The sequence below is a fragment of the Clinocottus analis genome, unplaced genomic scaffold (assembly GCF_023055335.1).
Source record: "Clinocottus analis isolate CAN_PGR_092001 unplaced genomic scaffold, fCliAna1.0.p SCAF_26, whole genome shotgun sequence".
Taxonomy (NCBI): Eukaryota; Metazoa; Chordata; class Actinopteri; order Perciformes; family Cottidae; genus Clinocottus; species Clinocottus analis.
In genome coordinates, this window is record NW_027175998.1 from 4486468 (window position 1) to 4512174 (window position 25707).

Genomic DNA, 25707 nt, shown 5'->3' on the forward strand with positions numbered 1-25707 from the left:
GCGACTGGCCTGTAGTCATTTAATTGTTGATGGAGGGTTTTCTCTGGGACCAGGAGTGAGTGTGCAGTGTTTGAAGCAGTGAGGGGGGGCTCAACACACTGATCTGTTGAAGATCTGCTTCAAGAGCAACACACTGATCTGTTGAAGATCTGCTTCAAGAGGAGGGGGCCAGCTGGTCAGCACAGATTTTATGGCAGGAGGAGGGTGAGGCACCAGCAGATGCTGGTGTTGTCCTGATGTGTGAAAGAGCTGACACACACACACCTCTTCTCCATGCAGGCGCGGGGGTTGGGTGACGAAGGGTGGAGGTAGTTGTTTGATGTCTGAGTGGGGGAGGGGTGCGAAAGTGGACTAATCTAAACTGCAATCTGGCCAGTTGTTGATTCTCCACGGTGAGGGGGTGATGTCCCCGCAGGTCTGTCCACACCAACATATCGTCACAGTAGATATCGAACGATCGGTAAAAAAGTACACCGGCCACTCGTCACTTTTATTTGCAAAACCTACTTTGATGCTCTGTGTATGAAGACCAGATCTCCATAGAGAATTCAGCTGGAATGGGAGTTAACACACAAAAAAGCATGTGACTTTCTGTGGCAGCACAGTGAGCGGGTAGATAACAAACTGTTGTGAGCTGATTCAAGGTATTTTTTAGCATTGAGATTTAGCCCAGCTGCTTCAATGTCTTTTTTAAGAATTAGATCGTACGTGTACTCACATCCAGAAGAAGTCAAAAGCACCCACTCGTCAAGTTTCTTTTCCTCTAGTTTTGTGTGTCTGCAGTATCTGTGAAAGAATGTTTAAACTAGCATACAGCAGTTGCCCGTGGGATGGGGAGGGTTTCAACAGAAAAGACAATTAGGTGGTTCAAGTAACAAAAGGGGCATGTCCCCCTCAGATCATGAACGTGCTTGGGCTCACTCAAAGCGAGAAACAATTAAAAACTGTTTGCTTATTTATAATACTCGTTTTTTTGTATTACGTGCCTTGATTGCACTTTACCTTCTGCTGCTGTAAATCCATAAATTTCCCCGCTGCAGGACTAATAAAGGATTGTCTTATCAAAGCATGGATCAGGCAGGCAGAACCTGGGTGCTCTCCCAACTGCTTCACACCAACGACTGCACCTCAGTGAACCCGTCGGTTAAACTCCTGAAGTTTTGCAGACGACACAGCGGCCATTGACTTCATCAGGAATGGCAATGAGTCCGCGTACAGACGGGAGGGATTTTGGAAGGATTCAAAATTAATCCCGAATTTACTCTCGTTCTCCGAGAACGGTACATAATATGTTTATTTTGTTTATAAAATATAGTGCTAGCACGGGAAAGGGGTATTCTTGTAGTGCCGGGGTCACAGCAGGCAGGTGCGACTTTCTTTCACTCCCCACAAACAAGCATGTAACACGCCCGCCAGATAAATACAGAAACCACTTTTCATGTATGTAAACTATACATGTGTAACAGAGTGAAAGTGCCCTGACCTGAAAAGGTGGTTTAACCCAAAAGAGCTAAGGCATTGGCAACACCTTCATTTAAAAAGACGTCTGATGAGGTGTCTCACTTCTTCCATTTGACTCCCAGCACAAAACTTCACGGCAGACCAAGTAAAGATTTAAATACACAAAAGAGTATGAAATATTAGACAGCACTGATTCTGCCTCATAATGCAAATTTACCCATCAAATAGAAAAATAAAACGTATCAGAGTCAGTATGCAAGATTTCTGTGTGTAATCATTTTCCATTTAATAATCTGCCCAAAGAGAAGCATGTATTTGTAAATGTATAGGGCCCGAAATGGAACCCTGTAGCACACCACAAGACAGAGAAACTGTTAATATACAAGAAGACAATCCACTCAGACACATGAAACCCACTATAGGGACCTTTTCAGAAATATTCCCAGACTGCACAAATATAAAAATATATATCGGTATGCAACCCCCCCCCCCGCAGTGGAGACAGAACAGGACTCCAATATCACTTAACCACCGTTTCAGACAACAAACTGTCGTCTGCATGTGAGGTAGTCAGTGATCCAGGAGACGGTGAACTTGTTAACCCCCATCACCCGCAACTTCTCACTCAGCAGCAGTGGTTGGATGGTGTTCAATGCACTGGAGAAGTCAAAGAATGTGACTCTTACAGAGCCGTCGGTCCCATCCAGGTGCGACTGAGCTCGTAGCAGCAGGTAGATGATGGTGTTTTCCACTCCCACAAGAGATGGTAAGCCAATTGCAAAGGATTCAGTGATGATTTCACTTGCAGGTGGAGGAGAGCCAAAACCAGCCTCTCCAGCACCTTCATCACCTGGGATGTGAGTTTTTTAAATGGTTTTGTCCAGATTTTCTCTCAGAGACAGCGTTTCGTCCTCCATCGCATTAACCGATTCTTTTGAGTTAGATGACCTTACAGCTTCCCTGAATGTTGGGGGTACATTGCACATAATTCTGCAACGATAATCTATGTTAGTCAGTAGCTGATCATCATTCTCCCCATCGGATACATATTCCCTTAAATACCCAGTTTTTCCCTCTCTCCAGAAGGGGATTTCCTAGTTTCACCTCAGGACCAGTTACTGGAACCTGGCCCTGAGTATGTCCTTGGTCTGGATTTGCTAGTCCTATTCTGTATCTTAAAATCATCCTCGCTAGGGCTCATGTCAGTTTGTGTTCGCTGCTCTACAACTGTTTTAGTCACAAACTTCACCAACCTGTGCTTCTGCACTTTCCCCATGTCGGGATAGTATAGATCACGTCTGCTGGGCTATTCTTGTTGTACCCAACAAGATTCCATCTCAGACCTTGGGTTCAACTTCCTCTTGTCCTATTTATAGGCACACAGAATGACGCAAACGTCTTCCTGTCAGCATTAGGTCAGGTGTCTGTTTTGTTAGATTGTCAAAGCATCTGTTCCTCACTGCCGCTGCTGCATAACTCCTTTGGCAACTCACTCTCTATTAGCATACACCTGCCCATGTCAAATGAGGTGCGCCAATTTCGCTCAGCTGTACCATCATGGTGAGGTGAGTATGGTGCTGTTTCTGCAAGGAATTTGTCTGTTGTTGTTACTGTGTCAGAGTACACAAACACTGCACTGGAATAATCATCAATGATAAGGCAAACCTATACCCGTTTCTGGACTCTGGGTCTATTGGTCCTGCTACATCTGTGTCTACCAGCTCTGGAACTGCTGTTGCTCTTACATCAGGTTCCCTGTTACTAGATTGGATAGACTTTCCCAGAGTGCACACTTCGCAATGAAGGTCAGGTCTCTCTGTTGTACCCTTGAATGCCACACCATTAACAACACTCTCGAACTTCTGAATATCATCATAATTACAGTGCCCTAAAATCTCTTGCCATGTCCGCATATCAAAACACCCCTTACATTGGTCGTCACCTTGATCAACTACTGTTTGTAGGTAGTGTAGTCTGTCATACTCATGAACGTGGAATTGTGTACCTCATTGTGTACCTTTGCAATATCCGTGATTATGTGGGAAGTCGCTCTTGAGTCCACCATCAGACCATCAGTCCTGGTCCTCCGCGTCCCTGTTGCTGGTCCAGAACGCATGCTCTTTGCTGTTCACCTCCGTCGTCCCACCGTTGTTTCTTTCTGCAAGTCGCGTCCCGATGTGTGTTGCTTTTGCACTGGCTACACCACTGCTTGCGCTGACACGCTCTGGCTTTGTGTCCTCTGATGCAACATCTGAAGCACACATTCATGTCACTTTGCGAGACATGAATAGCAAACGGCTTAAATGATTCTGGCAGTCCCATCACTCAATGTCTCACCTGCGTTTCTCAGAGCTGTGATGGCGGTCTCTGCTCGCGTAACTCACTAGGTCACATTCTCGCTGCTCGACTGTTGAAGTGAAGTCGGTTCTGTATACAAACTAATAACAAGTGGCTTCCCTTTGCCAGCATAATTGTCTCACAGTATCTTTGAGGCTTTCCACCCGCCGTCTGCCACTTCTCTCATTACAAGCGACAAACTTTTATCATCCAGAAACTGGATTAGCTCTGCGTATGTTTCAACATCCTCCGATCCTTCTTCCTTATCGTCGGCCGGCTCATTCAGAATAGTTTCCTTAAGCCTTTGAAACCAAAGATGCCCCAAAAATGTTGTCTCCCACACTTCATAAGTATTTTCATCTCCGTCAAACTAGCCGGGACCAACGGCTACTCGGCTGTTCCACCGACTCATGGTGCTAGCATAGCATGCTAACTCACCGGAAACACGGGACGTTGCGACTTTTCTCTCTGTGGCACTTCGCTGGATAATTTTCTCTGGCTGACATCGGGTAACTCTGGATAACTCTGGATAAGTCTGGTTCACCCTGGATAACTCTGGGTAACTCTGGATAACTCTGGTTCACCCTGGATAACTCTGGGTAACTCTGGATAACTCTGGTTCACCCTCTGTAACTCTGGATAACTCTGGTTTACCCTGGGTAACTATGGGTAGCTCTGGATAACTCTGCATAACTCTGGGTAACTCTGGAAAACTCTGCATAACTCTGGATAACTTTGAATAACTCTGGATAACTCTGGTTCACCCTGGGTAACTCTGGAAACTCTGGATAACTCTGGTTCACCCTGGGTAACTGGATAAATCTGCATAACTCTGGGTAACTCTGGATAACTCAGTCACTCTGGATAACTCTGGATAACTTTGAATAACTCTGAGTCACTCTAGGTAACTCTGGATAACTCTGAGTCACTCTGGATAACTCTGAGTCACTCTGGATGACTCTGGATAACTTTGAATAACTCTGAGTCACTCTGGGTAATTCTGGATAACTCCGAGTCACTCTGGATAACTTTGAATAACTCTGGGTAACTCTGGTTCACCCTGGGTAACTCTGGATAACTCTGGGTAACTCTGGTTCACCCTGGGTAACTCTGGATAACTCTGGGTAACTCTGGATAACTTTGAATAACTCTGGATAACTCTGGGTAACTGTGGTTCACCCTGGGTAACTCTGGATAACTTTGAATAACTCTGGATAACTCTGAATAACTCTGGGTAACTCTGGATAACTCTGGTTCACCCTGGGTAACTCTGGGTCCATAACCTGTTAGCAGATGTGGATTCATAGCGATCTCAGTGTTAACCCGAACACAATAATGGAGGAATAAGACAACGTGGGCTCACTTCAGTTTTAGTGGAACTCTGTTATCCAAAAGTAAAACTGTGTCAACTTCAGCACCCCCTATTGGCTGTTCTATGTGTCTATCAAATGGATTAAAAAGCCTCATCTGGCAATACACATTTTATGTGAGCTGCCGGTGTCCTGCCCACAGCGTCTGGGGGTCGGCGATGCACTCAGCTGTGGTATCGCTAGCGCCCCCTACTGGGCGGTTAGGATTAGCAAAAAGGTACGCAGTTAGCTGCGAGATTAGCTGTGGACGGACATCGAGGTGAACAGTCACTCACAGACGTCGGACACATGCGAGCAACTGCAAGAATCTTTTGGAAGACAATAAAAATATCCCAAATATTGAATTGAGCACTTTAAGGGCATTATATAAATATTCAAAATACACATCATGCATCGAGACGTGAATAAAAACAGCTCTTTCCAAAAAAAAAACCATGGGAATGTGATTTTATTAAATAAAGAATAAATTACAATAATAAGACATTAATGTATAAATAACTCAATATAACACTGAAAGGTATATCTCAATGTGGTTATCAACTAAATGTACAATGTGAAGTTCAAAAGTCAAAAGGGACGAGTGATATGTGGACAGCGAGCTGTCAGTTTAGTTACAGGGAGTTAAGACAGCAGCGCTTTCCCCTCATGAAAGAGCAATTCGATGTACACACATCACACATTCAGGAGGAGTTGATCAGCTGAAGTCGCTGCGACGTGTGAACTGATCGGCTGTGAGCAATCAGGCAGTATGGACACAAGCATGCACACAAACAGCGTTTCAAATTTTCCGCCTTGAAACCTTTGACCGCACTAGAATCACACACAATTACTAGCAACGTGTTGCAGACGAATCACATTTCACATAACAAAATCGCACAAACGTGTATGACTGTATCAAAATGACGACTCAACCCAAAACAAAGAATGATTGATGGATCGATTGATGGCGAAATTACTCTTAGTTTTGGCATATTCATGCTCCGCTCTCGTAACTGTTGGATAACTCGGTAAACATAATTACAACTCCGTTAATCAAATTGATTTGGAATGATTGCGCCGACACTTTTGAGTGCATCCCACTGGGGTAATATGATTAAAGTTTCTTGTAAACTTGATCTGGAGAGATGGATAAGTTATCACTGACAGCAGCGGAGGACCCAGACTCTGTAAACGTCATCAGGAAGTAACACTGGACCGTGTGTAAACGTGCCTAAAAAAAAATCTGAGTGGTTGGAATGTCTGAGGACATGGAGTCGGTCCGAGCGCCTAGCGAGTCCCTGCCCATACGTGGCAGAGTGCTGCCCCCTTGTGGAGAACGATATGAATTTCATTTTAAAATGGCATCAACACAAATACTGGTTGACCACGTTAGAGTTCTGTACTGTTCACACAAAAAATATTATTTTATCAACATCAAACAATTTGATAAGTGTTCTGTCCACCTGCACCGTGTCCTTGGTGGGATTTATTTTGGGTAAGAAAATATTCTTTTCCTGAGTGGGAAGGGTGACGAGAATAACGCATAAGATCTACCAAGAAAAGAAAAAAACACGAGCAAAGATTAGTGTTTTTTTGTTTTGTTTTACTGACATGCATTTAGATTAACATTAACATGAGAGGAGCATGTCAGAGAAACAAGAAACATTTAATATTTATTAAAACCACCGATATGTTTTATAATTATCCTCCACGGAGCAAACTAAATGCATGAGTGCACATTTCTCCTCCTCTGTAACCGCATCGCCCCGAGCGATTCAAGTTTGTTTGTGCATGATTATGGGGAATCGTGGAGTCGCAGAATCGACAGTATGCACAGCCATGCAGCTTGTGGATTCCTCACACACACACACACACACACACACACACAGTTGCATTTCATACGTGATGTTGCAGCTTTCTCTCATTTCCGTATGCAGGTCTGTGCACGCAAAACTATTTTTAAACACGAACCGGTCGGGGAACGTTTCCTTGGTCTTCCTTCGCAAGGGTATAAAAGCAGACGCAGCAGCTGGATCTGTTTGTTAGCGGGGAAGCCGCAGGGATTCTTCCCTCGAATCAGCTGTTGCTGCGGAGAATTCTAAAGAAGCAATTTGTAGCCGAGACACTAACACATAAACCTTGTCTCTGAGGCGCATAATGACGTGGTTTCTAATCCTACCCTCATGACAAGGCATTGGCAGCTGATAAACTGTTAATATTTTAATGGCACTCAGTTATCTGTGAGGGATTGCTCTTTCCAAATACTTAGACTTAGAAAGTGAACCAGAGGGGTTTGATGTGTTTGTGGGGATAAAAGTGTCGAGACGATGGGCGGAGTTAGGGAGCAGAAAAAAAAAAGAAAAAAAAAAATCACGTTTGAATAACACAGAGTTTTACAGATTAAAATGTTTTTTTCTGAGCATGCATCAATGCCGCAGTGACAAAGATAACACTATTCTGTAGATTCCTCTCAACTGGATTGCACTGTTTTTGTTCTCACGCTGACTGAGCTGACTACAGGTTGCTTTCTTGGGTGTCCTTGGAGGATATGGGGTGGAGACCGCCGTTGGCGTTCAGTCTCTTGGCACGATAGGTTTCATAGTGAATGTTGTGAGTGACCTCCTTCAAATCCTGGAGGTGAGACCTGAGAAGGAGAGGCACAGGAGCACAGATATAGATATAGAAATATCTATTTCACAAGGAAGCATCGGCATGATGAGACTGTAGTGAAACCCTGCTCACTGCAGGACTGGAAGCAGGAAGCAATCTGAACCATTCAAAATGCTGAGCATGCAGTGATTATGCTTATTCTCACAACATTATTATGTGTCACACCAGCAATTATTAGTTGATTAATGGAGTAGTTCATTATCTGAAAAGTAATCATCAACTATTTGGGAATTAATTAATTTGAATCATTTGTTTTTAGCAAAAAACGCCCCAAACTAATCCTGGTTCCAGACTCTCAAATGTGAATATTTGCTGGTATTCTCATCTTTCTGTGGTAGCAAACTGAAAATTAATACATTATAATAATATTATATTTCAATACATCCCCCATGAGCTCTTAAAAGTTCATATTTTTCACTATTTCCTGACATTTTACTTACCGAACAAGATAATCCGCAGATTATTCCATAGTGGCAATAATCTTGGCTGCAGCGCGGTTATTGCGACCCACAATTTGTGTTGATAAAATACTCTTATTGCTCCTTAAATTAAATGTGTGATACCTGGCCAACAGATAGGGGGCAGCATTTCACCTCTACTGGGTCCAAACAACAACTTCTGATGAACAACAGGGCAAGAATTCATCCTTCAGTTAGCCGTTAGCCGTTAGCTGTAGCGACACTAATTATCCAGCGCTAACCCCGGTGCCAAAGGATCTGAGCCACTGAACCAGGTCTGCCAACTAACTCCTGGTGGTGGCGAGGACGAAAAGGAAAGCCACTTTGGCTTTATCCGAAAAAATAAATAAATAACGGGAACTAACTCTGTAACTCCAGCGTGACTGACTTCCCTTTAGCGGCTCGTGTGAGACGCTACAGGGACTCACTACCACCGAGGTATAGGTGGTGTAGACAAGACAGGAGCTGGTTACACATTTCACCTCTACGTCTTCAAGCGAGTACATTCAAAAGGCTTTTTTACCTGATCAGGAAGTCTCTCAGCAGAGCAAACTCACAATGGTTTGGATTTTCAACTGCAAAGAGGAAGAAAAGGAGGAAATTGAAGAGAGTCAAATGTCACAGCTCGTCCTTTACCGGACGCCATGGATATTAGCTGCGTTTAGTACGATTATAAAAGCATGCGGATTCAGAAAGGCCACGTAACTCACCTTCTACGATGCCCCACGCCGTCCTCCTCCCCAGAACGCGTTTGCCATTCACTTGATATTCTTTGTCGCCGCCCACCACCGCAAAGGGCATCGCCTCCTATGGACGGAGACAATTCAACGCGGCTCAGTGCGCCGGAGCGTTCATGAGATGAAACTAATACCGACGTGCCCCAGTGCCCCGACATACTGTGTGGAGGAGGGGAAGACTCAACGCGCACAACGTGCGTGAAAGAACAAACACAGCCACTTACTCTGATCTTGTCATTGTCGCTCTTGTCCTCCATGTCCTCATCAAACTCTTTCTGAGGGTAGAAGTCAATCCCGCCCATCTCCAGCTCCTTCCTTACCTGCAGCACAAGCCAAAGCCAGTGTATCTACAGTCTGGAAAGAGTGTTTACACACAGTCCAACCCACGTTTGGATCGATTACTGTCTTTGGCCACTCGGGGGCAGCAAAAACAAGCAATAAAAACCACATTGACAAACTATCACTGTATAAATCGGAAACAGTGAAGTTGTTTGCAAACAGCTGCATGTTTACACATCCAGCTGATGTTCACACATCCAGATGTATGTTTATACATTCAGCTGTATGTTTACTCATCTAGATGTGTGTTTACACAAACAGCTGTGTGTTTACACGTCCAGCTGTATGTTTACTCATCTAGATGTATGTTTACACATCCAGCTGATGTTCACACATCCAGCTGTATGTTTATACATCCAGTTGTATGTTTACACATCCAGATGTATGTTTACACATTCAGCTGTATGTTTACTCATCTAGATGTGTGTTTACACAAACAGCTGTGTGTTTACACGTCCAGCTGTATGTTTACTCATCCAGATGTATGTTTACACATCCAGATGTATGTTTACACATTCAGCTGTATGTTTACTCATCTAGATGTGTGTTTACACATCCAGCTGTATGTTTACTCATCCAGATGTATGTTTACACAAACAGCTGTGTGTTTACACGTCCAGCTGTATGTTTACTCATCTAGATGTGTGTTTACACATCCAGATGTGTGTTTAGCAGAGTAGAAGTAGAGTCTTTTTCTCACAGACTTCTATACAACCTGACTTCTTTTAACAGAGGAGTCGCCCCCTGCTGGCCATTAGACACAATGCTCTTCCTTATTGACTTGCTGGCTGGTCTGGTTTCTCTCAATGTACAAAAATTAAGCTAAAATATTCCAAAATATTAGCTTTGTTTTTCTCATATCCTCCATCTTTATATACAGTCTGTAGTTTGTCACTATGAGCTTCACCTTTGACCTTTGTTATTTAATCCATTATTAATGTAAAAATGACTAAAGCAGCTTGATACCAAAATATATATTTCATCTTGGAGTTGTAAAACACATTTGTCTCCGTGGAGAACAAACATGTTGTAGCATAGCATTTAGCATTTCTCTAACTACAGATGTTGACATAAATGAATAGTGTTATAATCAAACAATAGGCTGATTATGGCTGATATGCAGGTCCGGGTGATTAATCGGCTCAGACTCACCCTCTGTTTGAAGTCCAGCCTCTCCTCCATGGTCATCGTGTCCGACTTCGCGATGACGGGAATAATGTTGACCGAGTGACTCAAGCGCTTCATGAACTCGATGTCGAGCGGCCGGAGACTGAGACGGACGGACGGGGAGAAAGGAGAGAGGGAGTAAGTAGATGTGATTATCCCAGAAGAGATTGAATATGTCATGTTTCATACTTCTTTCAGACCTCACTCTATCCTTCCAGCAATTACAGAAGACGTACGCTGTGGATGCTATTTGAAAAAGTGGGCTTATCGTTGGACTAAAGTTTGTGTCCCGGTTCTTTTGTCCTTTTTGCCTGCACACAAAAACATCCTCGGACAAAAAAGGTGAACTCACGAGTGCCCAGTCGGGGTGATGAAATAGATGCAGCAGTGCACCCTGGTGTCGGGGATGCGCTTCTTCCTGGTGATGTTGACCTCCTCCTTCAGGAACTTCTCGTACTGCTCGTTGATGTACTTGGAAATGGGCTCCCAGCTGCAGGGGAGGTGAGAGAGGAGGAGAGGTGAGAAGACTTTTCACCAGAGGGGGAGGGACTAAGATGCGGCGTCGCATTCTGTGAGGCGACGAGAGGACGGCGGTTCTCGGTGAGGTCGGGGGGGCGTGACGATGACCTTTAGGAGTCTTTGATGATGCTGGAGGTGAGAGGAAACCCACCAGTTGTCGTTGTTGATTAGGTCTCCGAAGCCGGGGGTGTCCACGACTGTCAGCTTCATCTTCACACCGCCCTCCTCCAGGACTGTAAGACACACACAAGGAAACGTTCTTGGACCACAGATGTTGCTTCGTACGTGGAAACACGATCACTTCGATGTATTTGATGAGTGTCGCTCTCTATCTGGATGTTCAACAGGGGAAAAGTCCTCTGCTGTGTGTTCTGGATAATGAGGATTCCTGACAAACCCCCCCAAAAAAATCGGCGGTGGAGAGTTAGCTCGTCTTCTCCGTGGGAGGAACATCACAACGCGCATGTTTTAGAGGAGGGGACTCGGTATCGAAGGGAAAACACGACCAGATTCCCCCTCGCCAACCACAAATTGAGCCGTGTTGAACACGGTTGGGTCGGCAGGCCTTCAGTCGCCCTTTAAAATCACTTTTAAAAGATATGTTAATCGTAACTATGAACATCCAGCATGATATGAGCCAGATTCCCCAAAAATGCCTCTTTAAGCAATCAATAACACACCTTTTTTGGAAAGATTAGGATCAAAGAATCGTGATCTGTATCAATAATCACAATAAAACAAAACCTTGACCTGTTAGGAAGGAGTTTTAATCAAAAAAAACTGTGTCGTTCGGTTCAAAAATGGAAAAATTACACATTTTATGCCAAAAGATTGTCTGAATGGGGCATGCTGGGACTTAAAATTGGCGCGGGAGGATCTTCAAACTGTTTCCATAAGGTTAACCGAGTCAGAAAATTGAGTAGTAGCAGAAATCCCAGACCCAGATTATCATAAGAATCTAGTTGGCTGAACCTGGAACAACCTGCCGTCAATCATCTGTCCATCTGTGTTTCAAGCTGCGTTCAATAACCTTCGGACATGTTGCCCAACAGACACATGAGGCGTGCCCTTTTATTGCTTTTTAATGATTCATATAGTACCAAGCGTTATGTCGGGGCGCCTCAACTGTGTAGTCTTAAGAAAATAAGGAAACGATGCTCGTTTGTGAAGCCAAGCCGGCAACTACTTTATCATCGTTCTCTTTTTCTACCATCAACATTTCTCCGCACCTTTCCTTCCAAAATAAAAGCCCCGGAAACACAATACCATAGCTTACAGTACATTTATTACAGAGCTGCTTCACTCACCATGGGACACGGCTTTGATCTCCACAGTTTTGGGGATCTTGTCATCGCGGGCCCATCCTGCACTCCTCCGGCTCACCTGGGACTTGAACAAGGTGTTCACCAGAGTGGACTTCCCGAGGCCGCTGTTACCTGTGGCGAGAGGTGGAGGGGGGAAGGGGGGGGGGGAGTAATGAACGCTCCTGTAAACCTGTTCTCTCCCCACAGCTCCGCAGGCGGCAGTCTGTGACTTACCGACCACCATGACGTTGAAGTCAAAGCCCGTCTTCATGGTCTTCTTCCTCATCTGCTCGATGATGGTGTCGACACCGATGTAGCCCAGCAGGACGGATCCACCGGCGGACCTGTGGGAGCCCGCGTGGGCTTGACCGCCGTTGTGCGCCGCGGCGAGCCCCCCGACGCCGCCGTGGCCCGCACCGTGGCCGGGGGCGTGACTCCCGATGGGGACCGGGATGGCGCTGGGAGGGAGAGACGAAGCTCCTCCTCCTCCTCCTCCCCCGAAGCCCTGGGGCGGGAAGGGGTTGGAGGGGGAAGGAGCCCCAACATTTGGGGGCTTGGCGGGGACGGCCGGTTTGGGTCTCACCTCTGGGGGGCCTACGTCTGACATGTCTGCAGAGGAGAGAGGAGAGAGGAGAGAGGGGAGAGGAGAGAGGAGAGAGGGGAGAGGGAGGGCACACGTTAGGAGGTAGGATGTAGGCCAGTAGAGCAGGCCGAGGCCCCGCCTCCATTTGGCTCGTTCCACTTTTAAAGAAATGGGTTACGGACGTCTTCCAGGGTCTGTTCATCCAAACCAACAAGGTGGGACGTGCTGCCGTAAAGTTTCAGTACAGAAATGCAAGAGATGTGTCTCTGGTCACCAGAGAGCACTGACACGGTTAATTATATTTATATTTATATTTACAATAAAAACTAAAATCCCTCCATCACACATGTAGAATGTTTTAGGGTTTTTTAATAATGTAGAATCAAATATCAGTATCTGCCTCAAAGATCCCAGAGTTTAGGCGTCTTCTTCATACTGCCAGCTCTACAGCTGCAACAATGACAGGAAGTGTCAGCAGCTGCTTTGATAGAAGTTATCATCTTTTCCCTGTTTTCTTCGTCTACTGTGATAGCGAACCGAATAAAGCGAAACAATACATCTTATGACGCGACAATGGACTCTGGCATTCTGACTAAGCTAGAAAATCGCAATCAAGTCGACTGATAATGAAGCTGATTAGTTAGCTGCTTAGTGAGTTGCAGCCCTGGTGACATCACGCCCGTTGCATCACAGCGGCAGCGTCACACAACAGTGTTACATGTGTGATGCATATTGCTCCACACCAAGCCATGTTTCTTATGAGCTGATCCTCTAAAGTGAAGCAAACAGTGCAGGCAGATGGTCACGGTAACAGGCACTAGTAGAGCCATCAACCCCCCCCCCCCCCCTCCCTCTAGGGTGTCCACATGCATCAGCCTGCTGCCATGCTTTAGGTCTGTGCATCCGCAGCCATACGGGTCACTGAGGCATCCATCACACACTCATACGCGGACATGAAGCACGTCTCCAGACGCATGTCTGCATCACGCTGCAGGGGGAGGGGGGGGGGGGGGGGGCATGAAGAACCTGCACCCTCCTCACTGAAAACACCGCATTTATTTTGGCTCTGGATGGCGGCGCTAATTAAGGCGGAGGGCCACGCGCGCACACGCACACACACACACACACACACACACACACACACACACACACACACACATACGCCGTGGCTCCGCGCTAGCTCCATCCCGCCCGTCGACCCCCCCATTGTCCCTGCGGTGATGACGTTACCGGCTAGCGGCAGCCCCTTGTTAGCATCGAGCTACGACGGTCGGCTCGCGGCGCCGTACGTCGGATGTTACGGCCGCGTCGCACTCACCGATTCCCGGTCAGATGACGCCGCGAGTCTGCTGTCGGTGGAGCGGAGGATCAAATGGTGGCTCTCGGTCCGAAGAGCGAACGACGTGCATCCAAAAAAAAAAAAAGCAGAGAGGCGACGAGATGAGCGGCGGTCACGTGATCAGTCCGGGTACCTCTCCTCGCCTCCCCTGTTCCCTCCGGCCGCGAGCCCCTCCCTCCCCTACGCCGTTACCGTGGCGACAAGAGGAGAGGGAGTGGGGAGATGCAGCGCGCATGCGCAGTAGGTTTTCACCTCAAAGGGACATTATTTGGTACAGCGTCTATTTTTAGGGGATCCTGTCGGACGCATTATAATTAGACACGTTTACGTGGTGAAATACGGTGGAAAAGAAGTATGCAGGTGATTTACTTAAAGGGACAGTTCACCCCAAACACACCTGCACCAATCTTACCTGCAGTGCTACGTCATTGTTTATTTATTTACATTGTTTTGGTGTGAGTTGACCAGTTTTATTTTGGTGAACGAATCATGTTTAAAATGTCAAAACTTTAAATATATATATTATATATATATATATATATATATATATATATATATATATATATATATATATATATATATATACATATATATATATATATATATATATATATATATATATATATATATATACATATATATATATATATATATATATATATATATATATATATTAGATAGTTATATGTAAATTTCTCTCTCTCTCTGGATATATATATATATATATATATATATATATATATATATATATATATATATATAAATATATATATATATATATAATAGCCTAATATATACATATATAAATATATTTAAAAATAAAAAAAGTTGAATCAAAGTCCTATGCCCAAGGAAATTAACCAATGGTTCCCTCTGCTACACAAAGTTGATTTTCCTGATCTTTTTTATCCAAATCTTTTCTTTTTTTCACTGTGCAGCTTTTTTACGTTTGCATGCAACAGATTCATCTCCATGACAACTACTGAAACTATCCACGATGCAGGCCGTGTGATACAGCTGACGGCTCCAGGAGAAAGCAGCTGGGAAGCGGAGCCAGAGCTGGTTTGTTTTCTAAAATAAAATACTGGACAGTTTTTCCTTGTACGGGCCTCCAAATGAAGCCGGATGGACATACAGGATGCACCCTGTGGCAGGGAGATCTACAGATACAGTCGGCACATTATTCATAATTATTGTGTTTTTTTTAATCTCTATCCAGGGCTATAACTTAACTTCTACCAGCAGCAGCTACACAGCATTAAGTCGGCTCTTCAGAGTGTTACAAGCCAAGCTCTGCCTGCCTGTACTCACACTTTATCTCTGCGTTGCTCTCCTGTCGGCCCTCGTTTCTCCTCCTCTCTGCATGCTTTCCTCGTGTCTGTTCGTCTCTGGACGACTGCATTGGCATGTCCTCTCAGACTCGTCACTTTGACGGAGCAGCTAACCAACGCTGTCGTGTCTTTCCGCACGTCTGTTACTCCGCTGGTAAGGACTGATGTCTCACATCCCGCCTGCTACCCTCTCTGACCCCGCGGACAGAAAGTTATCGAACTCTAAAGAGATTAAACCACGAGCGCTGAGAGAGTCCCTGTATGTCATGTGTGCCTGGAGGGATTCATTGACTGTGTCTTCCAGGCGGTTTGGATACTCACCCACGTACACTGATCCAGGGTAATACATGGTGACGTAATAGGAGTCCTCTGGATCCTCCATGATAAGTGCTCCGTCTGCTGCAGGGTAGTTCAGTCGGCGTAGTGGAGGGGAGGCTGTTGTTGTTGTTGTTGTTGTCTCTTCTGGTGTGTGGCTCACTCTGTGCGACGGCAGGCCAAAGACCCCCATTGAACCGATGCCAAAACTGTTTGTGTTGAATGGGCAGCATTCCTCTGGGGGATATTCTGGTAGCTTTGCTGGCGCCCGGTGATGGTCAGCTGGTGCAGAAAGATCTGTTGGATTCAGTCCGGTGTCCCTGCAGGTCACCTCTTTGTGGCTTTGGTTTTGTTTGGGATCGGACGGATGCTTGTGTGAGGCGACGTCGGGTCTTGAAAGGGCCGTTTTTGGCATGGCGTACTCAGCAGAAGTGGTTCGGGAGGCCTCCTGCGTCCAAGGGGCCATGAGGCGTGTCCTAAGTCGATTGAATCTGTCCGCACACCGCGGGGACGCCGTTTCACGATCGATGTCTCTTGACCGGCAGCTGTAAACCTTTGAAACACAGTCGGACTGACTCACCGGGACCGCAGCCTTCGACCAGAATCTGCGTGTCGGAGGAGACTGTTGGGGGACTTCAGATGGATTTCCCCTCGTCGTCCGCGCGCCGCTTTCCTCTTTGGGTCTCCTGAGATTAGACGGAAATGCCGCGTCAGCTTTTGCGTCATCGTTGAGGTCAAAACGTCTTCTTCTGCCCTCGACATCGGGCGGCTGGTACGCTCTGGGACTCGATGGTGAAGCTGCACCTCCCTCAGAACGCATCACCTCATACGGGTGATCACTGGAGGCCAGAGCCCTCCTCTGGGGGAAGTCTATAAGTTTCTTGGGAAAGCTGAGGCTCGAGCAAGGAGCCGGTACAACCTGAGCGGACCTCATCCCCTCACACCCTGACAAGGATGTTTGTGCACCTGTCGCTCCGCTCGGTAGAAATTCCTGCTGCCGTGTGACGTTTGACTTGGGTTTGAGGATTGAAGGTATGTTTATTTCCCCAGGCGGAGGCTTTGGTTTATCTTTTGGAATATGTTCTATTTTACTCAAGCCCGAGTGCTGAGACGAGGCCGCTTGTCTGTGGATCAAACAGTCGGCCCGCGGTCGAGACGTGGGACCAGCTCTCCTCGCCGCCGGGTGGGCAAAGTCCAGGAAAGCTTCCGGGTCGAGAACGTCCCGCCTCGCCTGGTTTGGAGACCTCTGATTGACGGACTCGGGCTCAACTTTAGCGTTCGAGATGGCGATCGATCTCGCTTGCCTTTCCTTCGCCACAGGAGAAGACCGCAGGCCTCCTCGGCCATCCAGACTCATCCCTCGGGAGGTCGGGGATGGACTCCGTCTGGGTGTCGGGACGGTCAGGGTCGGTGACGCGCTCGGCCTCGGCGGGCGCGGGGACGGGGGAGGATCGCTGAACTGGGAGGCGGGAAGACGGAGGAAGTCCCTTGGCTTCGGTATGAGAGTGGGAGAGGAATTTGTCTTTGGAGCGAGACAAACAGAGACGCCGGGCTTCACGGAGAGAGCTGGAGAGCCGGGCCTTCTGGGGTTGGTTCTCGGGAGCGTTGAGGCTCTCTCTCCGGGGTTTCCCCTCGCACTCGGTTTACTCCAAGTGGGCTGACTGGATGCCTTGAAGGGACAAATTGGGACAAAAGATCTGCAGCCACAAGAGGGAGCAGAAACAAGTGTAAACCAAATGATTTCAGCACAATATTTACTGTTTTACATCAACCTGAGGGTGGAATTCAAGCTCCAGTCACCTGTCGGCGTTTGGTTTTGTGTCGTGTTGTTCAGAGATGAGCCCCTTCTCGTCAAATGAGGGGATCTTGATGGCTTTCTTCTTGATGACAGGAGACGACAGAGACAGAGGAGGAGACAAGCAGACCGATGGACGTCTGGAGGACGCTGATGCTTGAGGGATGGAAGGCGCCAGGTGCTCAGAAACACTCATTCTGTTGTGAGTTGTGCGGGAAGAGATGATGAAGAAGAAGATTCAATAGATGGGAGAGGTGAAATTGAGGAAAGTCGGCTTTCAGATCTTCTGTTTATGTTAAAGAGTATTAATACCACAATGTGTACTACTTTAAAAGAATCAAGAAAGTACAATTACTTCATGAAAGCAAAACCACAAGTTGCTATTTCCTTTATTCACGGTATAGTTTAATATGATTAGATTGTTAATACTAATGCATTCATGTGCGGCTGGTGTTTTACTGCTGTAGCTGGTGGAGGTAGAGACAACTTTACCTGCTTTACATCCTGTTAAAACGAGCAGTGCATCATATTCTATCTAAGTTACGATCAACAGCTGTAAACTGCAGTACAAAGTGCAGTATTTGAACAGTAGAAGTATAAAGTGTCATAAAATGGAAATACTCACCTCAAAATTGTTGAGCATTTAAATACGTTCAAACCCTGCGGTCTGAAACCACATGACATCACACACGTTTACAAAAACAAGCATGACAAAAGAGGAAAACACACAAACCTGCCGTCTGAAGCAAAGTCTCTGCTGTGGACCCGGAGGAGCTCTGCAGCTGGAAGTCGTGGGCTCTCGAGTGCCATTCCCTCCATTCCTCCACACTGAGGCCGCTCTGTTCCACGCCCACGCCGGTCTCTGTTTTGGTTTGCTCATGGGGCGACGGCGGTGCAGCCTCAGGGTGGTCTCGCTGTCTGATGATACCAGGTTTATCTCAACCTATAGGGGGGACAGGCGGCTCGAGACTCACCTGAGCAGCGTTGAGAGGAGTGAGAGGATTTAACCTTTTGGAAACCGTACGCAAAAATCCTCCGACGCCCATTTTAAGTCCCAGCATGCCCCATTCAGACAATCTTTTTGCATCAAATTTTGAACCAAACGACACAGTTTTTGGACTGAAACTTCTTCCTAACAGACCAAGACTTTGTTTTATTGTGATTTCTGTTGCAGATTCTGATTCTTTAGGTCCTAATCTTTCCAAAAAGGTGTCTTATTGACGCTCCAGGAGGCTTTTTTGGGGAATCTGGCTCATATCATGCTGGATGTTCATAGTTACAATCAAAATATCTTTTAAAAGTGATTTTTTTGCAGATATACATTTTTTTCCCAAGACTTTGCTGAACAAATACATACAATAAACTCAAGTATTGGAATTAATTTAGGATTCCTACGACGACTCAAACACAGGGAAAAATTAAGGGCTAGACACAAAATTGGTTCCTTTCTGCTAATTTGTATTATATTGGATACTTTTACCTCTTTAGGGCCTCAAACTGTTTAAAAAATACATATTTAAGGGGATTTTTATGTTTTAACTCACTCACTACAGCTTTCAGATGAATGTAGTGGAACTACAAAGCAGCATAAATGATCAAGTACAGTACAAGAACCTTCAAATTGTACTTCAGTCCAGTACTTGAGTCGATATACCGACATAAATCTTACATTTTACTCTTGATGAACTTCATATCAACATGCAGAGAGTAAAGCCAGAGAGTTGAGGATTGAACAGTTTTATTTTGTGTCAACAAAGGAAGCAGATGATCACCAAGAGGAGGCCGTGACGCGCCCTCAGCTTCCTCACCATGCGTCAAGTAAAAACAATGGAAACAAACAACAACAAACACTTCTGAGCATCCCCAAATACTTGATTCTCTGTCATCTCGGTCCATCTCGGGTGATCTTGGCACCTTGAATAAAGTCACGACACACAGTCCAGACCGCTTCTCGGGCAGAGAGTCGACCTCACGCCGCTCGCTTCACCGATGAAACGCACAACGAGTCGACTGAGTGAACGAGTGAAGCGAAGCGATTGTCAGGATACAAAAAAAACATGTAAAAGTTGGCACGAGTACAAGATGGGGGTGAAATTTACATCATCACATTTCGATAGGGGCAACATGTCCTCCGTCCACCTGCGTGAAGTCACACACACACACACACACACACACACACACACACACACACTTTTCCGTCATTGATACATAAAGTTAAAGATCAGAGAAAAGCTGGAACCATGGGACGGGGAAATCTCTCCTCCTCACCTTCCTCTTCCTCTTCCCTTCTCCATCTTTAACGGTGTTGTCTCCCATCAGCACCCTGTCCAGATGTTGCCCCCCCCCCCTCCCCTCAACCCTCTCCATCATATCAGGGCATTGCTATCGTCGTCTCTGCAGTTCACGCTGGCCACCAGCGGGTGATGCCGGGCCGTTTTGTGGCTCCACTTGTGGGCGTCCTGCAGCCCGGGCTCGAGGAAGTACAGGCAGGCGCCGAAGCCCGCCAGCACCAACACGGACACCAGCAGGTAGAGCGGCACGAACCAGTCCAGGAAGAGCCACGACATCGCTGCTGTCGGACCGGAGGGTGGAGGGTGGAGGATGGAGGAGGAGGGGACATGACGAAGAAAGGAAAGGAAAGGAGGAAAGGAGAGTTTAAAAAGAAGAAGTGATCCTTCAGGGTGAGATATCCCGCGTGATACTGCAGCATCCCGTCATTTCTTAAAAAGCCTCGGCACCGCGACGTCACACAGCTCCATTTACCATTTGGAGTAAACACACACAGGTGTTGCCGAGCAGTGAAACATAATCAAAAATCCTGTTTCTACCTGCATACGTATCACGTATGCCGTGCTTACCTGCAGGCGCTGCAGAGTCCGGTGGTTCTGGTGTCAGCCGGTCTGTGATGAGCAGCAGAGACTCAAATCACCAGATTGTTGTGTTGTTGTTTTTTTGCAGCGCCGCCGCAGCTCCGACTGTTGCATGTGCTTCTCTGAGCGGCAACAGAAGCTGCATGCGGCTTCATCCCTCCAAAAGCTCCTGGCGCTGACGTTGGGAGGAAAAAAAAAAAAAAAAATGGAAGGAAGGGTGGGGGTTGCCATGACAACACCTCCTGCTGCCGGAGGAGAGGATGGAGGGGAGTGGGAGGGAAAGTTATATAACTATAATCATCTTTTTTTTGGCGGGGGAGGGGGGAGTGAGGGAGGAAGAGGAGGGAGAGGGGCTCCTTCAGATGTCTGGGTGCTCGCCGCCTCGCTGCGTAGAATCAATTCCTCTCCGTTTAACAGCGAGGCCGTCGCCGTTTATGTGACATTGAGAGAGAAGCTCCATATATCTGCTCTGACTGACAGCCGCTGCAGTGTTTTATGGACTCACTCCCCTGAGCGATGGACTTTTAAGTCGGTCTTGCCGGCTCAAGACCCGCAGAGGAAGGGCCGACTCCATGAAAAGTTGTCAGAGGATGTCATCACTTTTTCTTTTTAATGACGACCATTTTTAGCTCGTTCCCGCACGAGCGAGAAGCAGCCGATGTCACGCAGAGCCGCTTCACATGAAAGATGATGACGAGCTCGTAGACGAGACGAGGCAGATTGTTGGATCCGTTTGGGATTTGATCGTTTCAAGCTGCTCCGTCATGAAGGAAGCAGCTGATTGGATCCACATCCAACATGTTTGTCACACTTCTTGAGAGACAGAACAAGGAAGTCTTGTCTTTTACATTTATTGCTGGAGTTGATTTTGTTGAGTTGTCGATCGCAGCCTTGACTGAAGTCCTTTTGGGAAGGATGAATATAATATCAGTTCTTTCATTGTTGATTGAAGTAATTCATACTTTAAGCTTTAAATAACAGTCAAACCAGGCGAGGTCATTTCTGACTCCAGAGGACAAAAAGGTGTACGGCATTAAGAGAGGACAGGAGTACATCATTAGTACTGTGATGTGTGTGTGTGTGTGTGTGTCCAATACATGTATTTAAAACAACTATGTGCACTAAGTAAAACAAGTGTGACATGAATAAAGAAAACACGTCACAAACTTCTAAATGAAGTCTTGAACGTTTTTATCAGTATCATTAGAAAACTTTCCTTTCCTGTCATGTTCTCCTCTCTGAACACTGAGAAACACGTTCGACTGATCTCTCAGCATCGAACTGTGATTAGAGTCGAGGCTGAAATCAGACACATCCTCTACTCTCCCATCGCTGGACCGACATGCAGGCTGTTGGTGTCTTATAGCTTGTGCTGGTGGGACAGCACTTTGTTTCGCAGGAAGTCAGACACGATGGGAGCGACCACTTCCGGGTCGTTCAGGTGAGCGTGGTGATCGCCGGGTACCGTCACCACCGTGTGCTGCGGCGCAGACGGAGAGCGAGGTTAAGAGCAGACGCACAATCAATCACCACAAAGATGTTCACTTTGAGTTGCAAACTCACGTTTCGGTCCCGTAAGTGCTGACGGAGCGTCCAGTCAAACTTCCTTTGGGACGGTTCAGAAAACGTTTTATTGAAGCCTTTTTCAGTTCTGGGGGGAAATAATTGGAACAAACAATGTGAGACTTCATGACTTTCACGTGTCTTTCTGCTCAGGACGACCGTCAGCTGTTAGAAACACGATGTCATGATGGTGAGCGACGGCTTACAGCACGAGGAGAATAGAGGCTCGAACCCTCGACTGCATCTCCAGACTCTGCTCCAAACCGACGCGCCAGATGTTTTTCTGAGAGCAAAAACACAAAATAATACAAGCTGAACGCTGTAAAAAGCAGTTGACACACAGACAGAGAGCGGTGAGGTCTGGGACGTGACTCACAGAATTTATTCGCAGGTCTCTGGCGAACGCGAACCCTGCAGAAGAGAAACATTCAGGTGAAAAGCAAAGTGAGATTATTCCTCTGTGGGAGGAGAAGAGAGAGAGGAGACGCACCTCCTTCCACGGGAACGAGCCCTCGCTCTAACAGGACGCGCACCGACCGCTCGGACAGAGTCGGGTTTGCGGTCGACAGCCTGAGAGAAATAAAACAACGCTTCAGCCCATCAGCTGACCGGAGAGACAAAGTTCTCAGAGGTCTGAATCATACCTCTCGACGGCCTTCTCGTAGGTGTAAACTCTTTTCTTGCCGTCGGTCTTTTTCTCAAACTGAAGCGTCTCCTCCATCCCCTGCCTCAGCACTTTGGCAAGGTCTTTCTGCAGGAAAAGAGACGAGACGATAGTGAATAGATGAATAGGAAGACAAAAAGATATTGCAGGAATCATTTTCACCGCCGGTAGATATACTACACACACATTTCATACAGATTAGGCATCGAGGACACAGAGGTCAGGTCCTCTGCATTGCTCTTGTGGAGGTTTGGCATTCTGCAGTCAATACATTACATCTGATCGTCCCTAAATGGCCCGATTCTGGGATCTATTTTTAGAGCCAGAACTGATTTAAACTACTTACAGCCGACAAAATAAATAAATAAAAAAGTAAATGCTCTCCTCCCAGGCTTCAGACGTTCCTCTTTGGTCACGACAGACGCTCAGCCTCTACTTCTGACGCTAAAGGCCTCGACTTTGTAGTCCTACGACTCCTCCCACCGCTTCTACTGCTATCAGTCTTATTCCTTTCTGCCACCGCTGCTGCTGCTGCTGGTGTCTGACATGGCGGTCGTGCACTCGACCTCACGAACCCTCCGCAGTGAGAGGAACCCCGGGGGGGGGAGTCGAAAGGACGTCGTACTGAGTCTGTAGGGAGGAATCCGTAGGAGTCCAGAAACACGAGGCCGTCCACCATCTCCGGGTACAGCGCGCTGAACTGCGGAAGACACAATTTGAACCGTACGATGACACGGAGAGGGAAAAATAACACACACACACACACACACACACACACACACGCACACACACACACACACACACACACACACACACACACACAGCAGAACAGTCTGTGTAACTGGAGTGCGGGAGTGGAAAGATCCGAGACGCCATGGCGCTCACCACTGCAGCGACGTCAGCACCTGCAAAGGGAGAAGAAGACGCGCCTGATTTTTGCACTTGAGATGATTTTTTTTTTTTTTTTTGGGAGCACAGCAACACAGATTAAGATTAATTCTGCTGCGACGGCGCTCTCACCCATACTGTGGCCGATGATGGAGAATGTCTTCAGCTGCAGAGCTGCGGGAGTTAATTTCACAGATCATCAACCGGGTTTCAGTATCTCGTCACAGTTGCCACAAGTCCTTCACTTTGATGCTCACTCTGATGCTTTAAACTCACACTGAGCTCACACACACACACACACACACACACACACACACACACACACACACACACACACACACACACACACACACACACCGTCTACGACTCGGCGTATGTCCGCCACGTATGCAGGAGTGTTGTAGGACTCTCCGGGAGGGAGATGCGATGACCGGCCATGACCCGTCAGATCCAGAGCCACGTACCTGCACTCTGAGAGGAGATGAGGGAAATATTCACACTGCATTATCATTGGACATTATCATTTTCTAATGTTATAATTCACCGGTGGATTTTATATCATCATAAACTCTAAGGAAGTTTCCCGGAAAGAGAGATAACTAACCTACCGAGTAAAGGGACGCAAGGAGGTAAAGTTCTGAGAGTTTAGTGAGCTCAGTTAACTAACCTTCACCTAACCCAGGTGAGTTTCAGCTGTTTTTTAATAAATAAACGTAAAAAGGGAGTTGATCTAAGGCATGTGTCTCCATCTGACTCAGAGCGAGGCCTCATCTAATTGCAAAGCTCTTGAAGGGGAAAAGTCCCGGATGTATATCAGACCCCTTTAACAATGAAGTGCCGCCCACGAGCCACGGTGCACCTTGAGGTAGAAGCGGGATGAGGGTGTTGAACGAGCCGCAGTTGTCCGCCCAGCCGTGCAGGCACAGCACGGGGCGGCCGCGGTCCGGACCCCAGACCCTCCCTCTGACGTGACCCGACCGGACCGGGACGGAGAGGTCCGAGAACACCGGACGCACTGCAGGGCAGCAGCGGAGAGTTAACGACTCAAACTGTTGACGTCAACATGGCTGGTATTATTATGAACGGTCGTCACGTGACACGCGTGAACGTGACGTGACGCCTCTGCGCCGCGTGGTGTGACCTCGTTACCTTCTTCGGCCATTAATGTCGTGGACGTTGCGCAGTGTCGAACTCCGCGTAAAGTCCGCGAACTCGGCTTCGCGTCTGCGCTCGTGAACAGAGCGTGAACAGGCCCCGCCCCCTCGGCACGAAGTCACTTCCGCGTTCTTTCGGCTCGTGAGCAGAGCGTGAACAGGCCCCGCCCCCTCGGCACGAAGTCACTTCCGCGTTCTTTCGGCTCGCGGGTGTTTTACGTCCCTCGGCGCGGTCTTTCAGGCAGTTGACATTTTATTTTCACCTGTAGCTGTTTTCTCCCATTTGAGGGACCCATCTTCAAAGTACCAATATACTTGATGCAATTTTAATTTATTTAGTGACATCTATCCTCGAGTCAAAGAACTTCTGAAAGCCTCAACCCAAAAGTTGCATTTTCACACATGAACCCATGTTTCTTAGGATATGAAAAATACATATTATCATATATATATTGTTATGGATCAAGACTCAAATGTGTCTTAATTACAACATCCCTTCATAATTCAATGTGAGATTTACAGCAAAAGCGACATTCCAACAAATTAGCTTAAGACCACCATTGTTTTTTCTCTAAAATGGTTTTCTGTTCTCCAATTGTTTATTTTATCTGAATGGAGGGTATTAACATTCTTTTATTTCATGACACAGTCCCAAACAAGCATGCCGCCATACTATTTATATGGCAGAAAAAGATGGAGTATGTCCCAGTCCAGTATGGTAGCAGCGGCTTGTGACCCGACTTTTACGGTATTGAATTACTTGAATACATACACCCGCATTGATTGTTTCATCAAAGTTATATCATATTGTTTGCTTTAAGAGGAAAAAAACATCGCTCAGTTTAAGAGTAACACACTCAGTTA

The 25707-nt window shown here is 46.7% G+C and overlaps 2 protein-coding genes across 3 annotated transcripts; both read right to left on the reverse strand.

The window, feature by feature from the left end:
* Positions 1–6161: 6161 nt before the first annotated feature.
* septin3 (septin 3) lies at positions 6162–14419 on the reverse strand. Its single transcript, XM_068591980.1, has 10 exons — positions 14243–14419; positions 12576–12950; positions 12345–12473; positions 11189–11270; positions 10871–11008; positions 10504–10621; positions 9237–9332; positions 8986–9082; positions 8799–8850; positions 6162–7791 (listed from the first exon to the last, which is right to left on the reverse strand). The coding sequence occupies exons 2-10, from the start codon at positions 12946–12948 to the stop codon at positions 7662–7664; spliced, it is 1215 nt and encodes a 404-aa protein (XP_068448081.1). The 5' UTR covers positions 12949–12950; positions 14243–14419; the 3' UTR covers positions 6162–7661.
* A 6149-nt stretch (positions 14420–20568) lies between these two features.
* On the reverse strand, positions 20569–24928 carry LOC137794916 (serine hydrolase-like protein). Of its 2 annotated transcripts, XM_068592057.1 has the most exons (12): positions 24839–24928; positions 24549–24704; positions 24047–24160; positions 23822–23863; positions 23687–23706; positions 23427–23501; positions 22782–22888; positions 22628–22707; positions 22514–22548; positions 22344–22420; positions 22138–22225; positions 20569–22054 (listed from the first exon to the last, which is right to left on the reverse strand). In XM_068592057.1, exons 1-12 carry the CDS (start codon positions 24849–24851, stop codon positions 21935–21937), a joined length of 927 nt encoding a protein of 308 aa, XP_068448158.1. In that variant the 5' UTR covers positions 24852–24928; the 3' UTR covers positions 20569–21934. The 2 variants fall into 2 exon arrangements, with proteins under 2 accessions (XP_068448158.1, XP_068448160.1); XM_068592059.1 differs by lacking the exon at positions 24549–24704 and having other exon boundaries at positions 24839–24927.
* Between the last annotated feature and the right edge of the window lie 779 nt (positions 24929–25707).

What these genes read in the sequence shown, in the direction of transcription:
- LOC137794916 (XM_068592057.1), bottom strand. An exon ending in CATCATCGGCCACAGTATGG is followed by an intron (nt 23,707 to 23,821) that starts GTGAGAGCGCCG and finishes CTCCCTTTGCAG; the next exon opens with GTGCTGACGTCGCTGCAGTG. An exon ending in AGCACTTACGGGACCGAAAC is followed by an intron (nt 22,055 to 22,137) that starts GTGAGTTTGCAA and finishes TCTGCGCCGCAG; the next exon opens with CACACGGTGGTGACGGTACC.
- septin3 (XM_068591980.1), bottom strand. Translation starts at nt 12,948, where the DNA reads ATGTCAGACGTAGGCCCCCCAGAGGTGAGACCCAAACCGGCCGTCCCC. An exon ending in CTAATCAACAACGACAACTG is followed by an intron (nt 11,009 to 11,188) that starts GTGGGTTTCCTC and finishes CCTCCCCTGCAG; the next exon opens with CTGGGAGCCCATTTCCAAGT. An exon ending in GGCGTGGGGCATCGTAGAAG is followed by an intron (nt 8,851 to 8,985) that starts GTGAGTTACGTG and finishes TCCTCTTTGCAG; the next exon opens with TTGAAAATCCAAACCATTGT.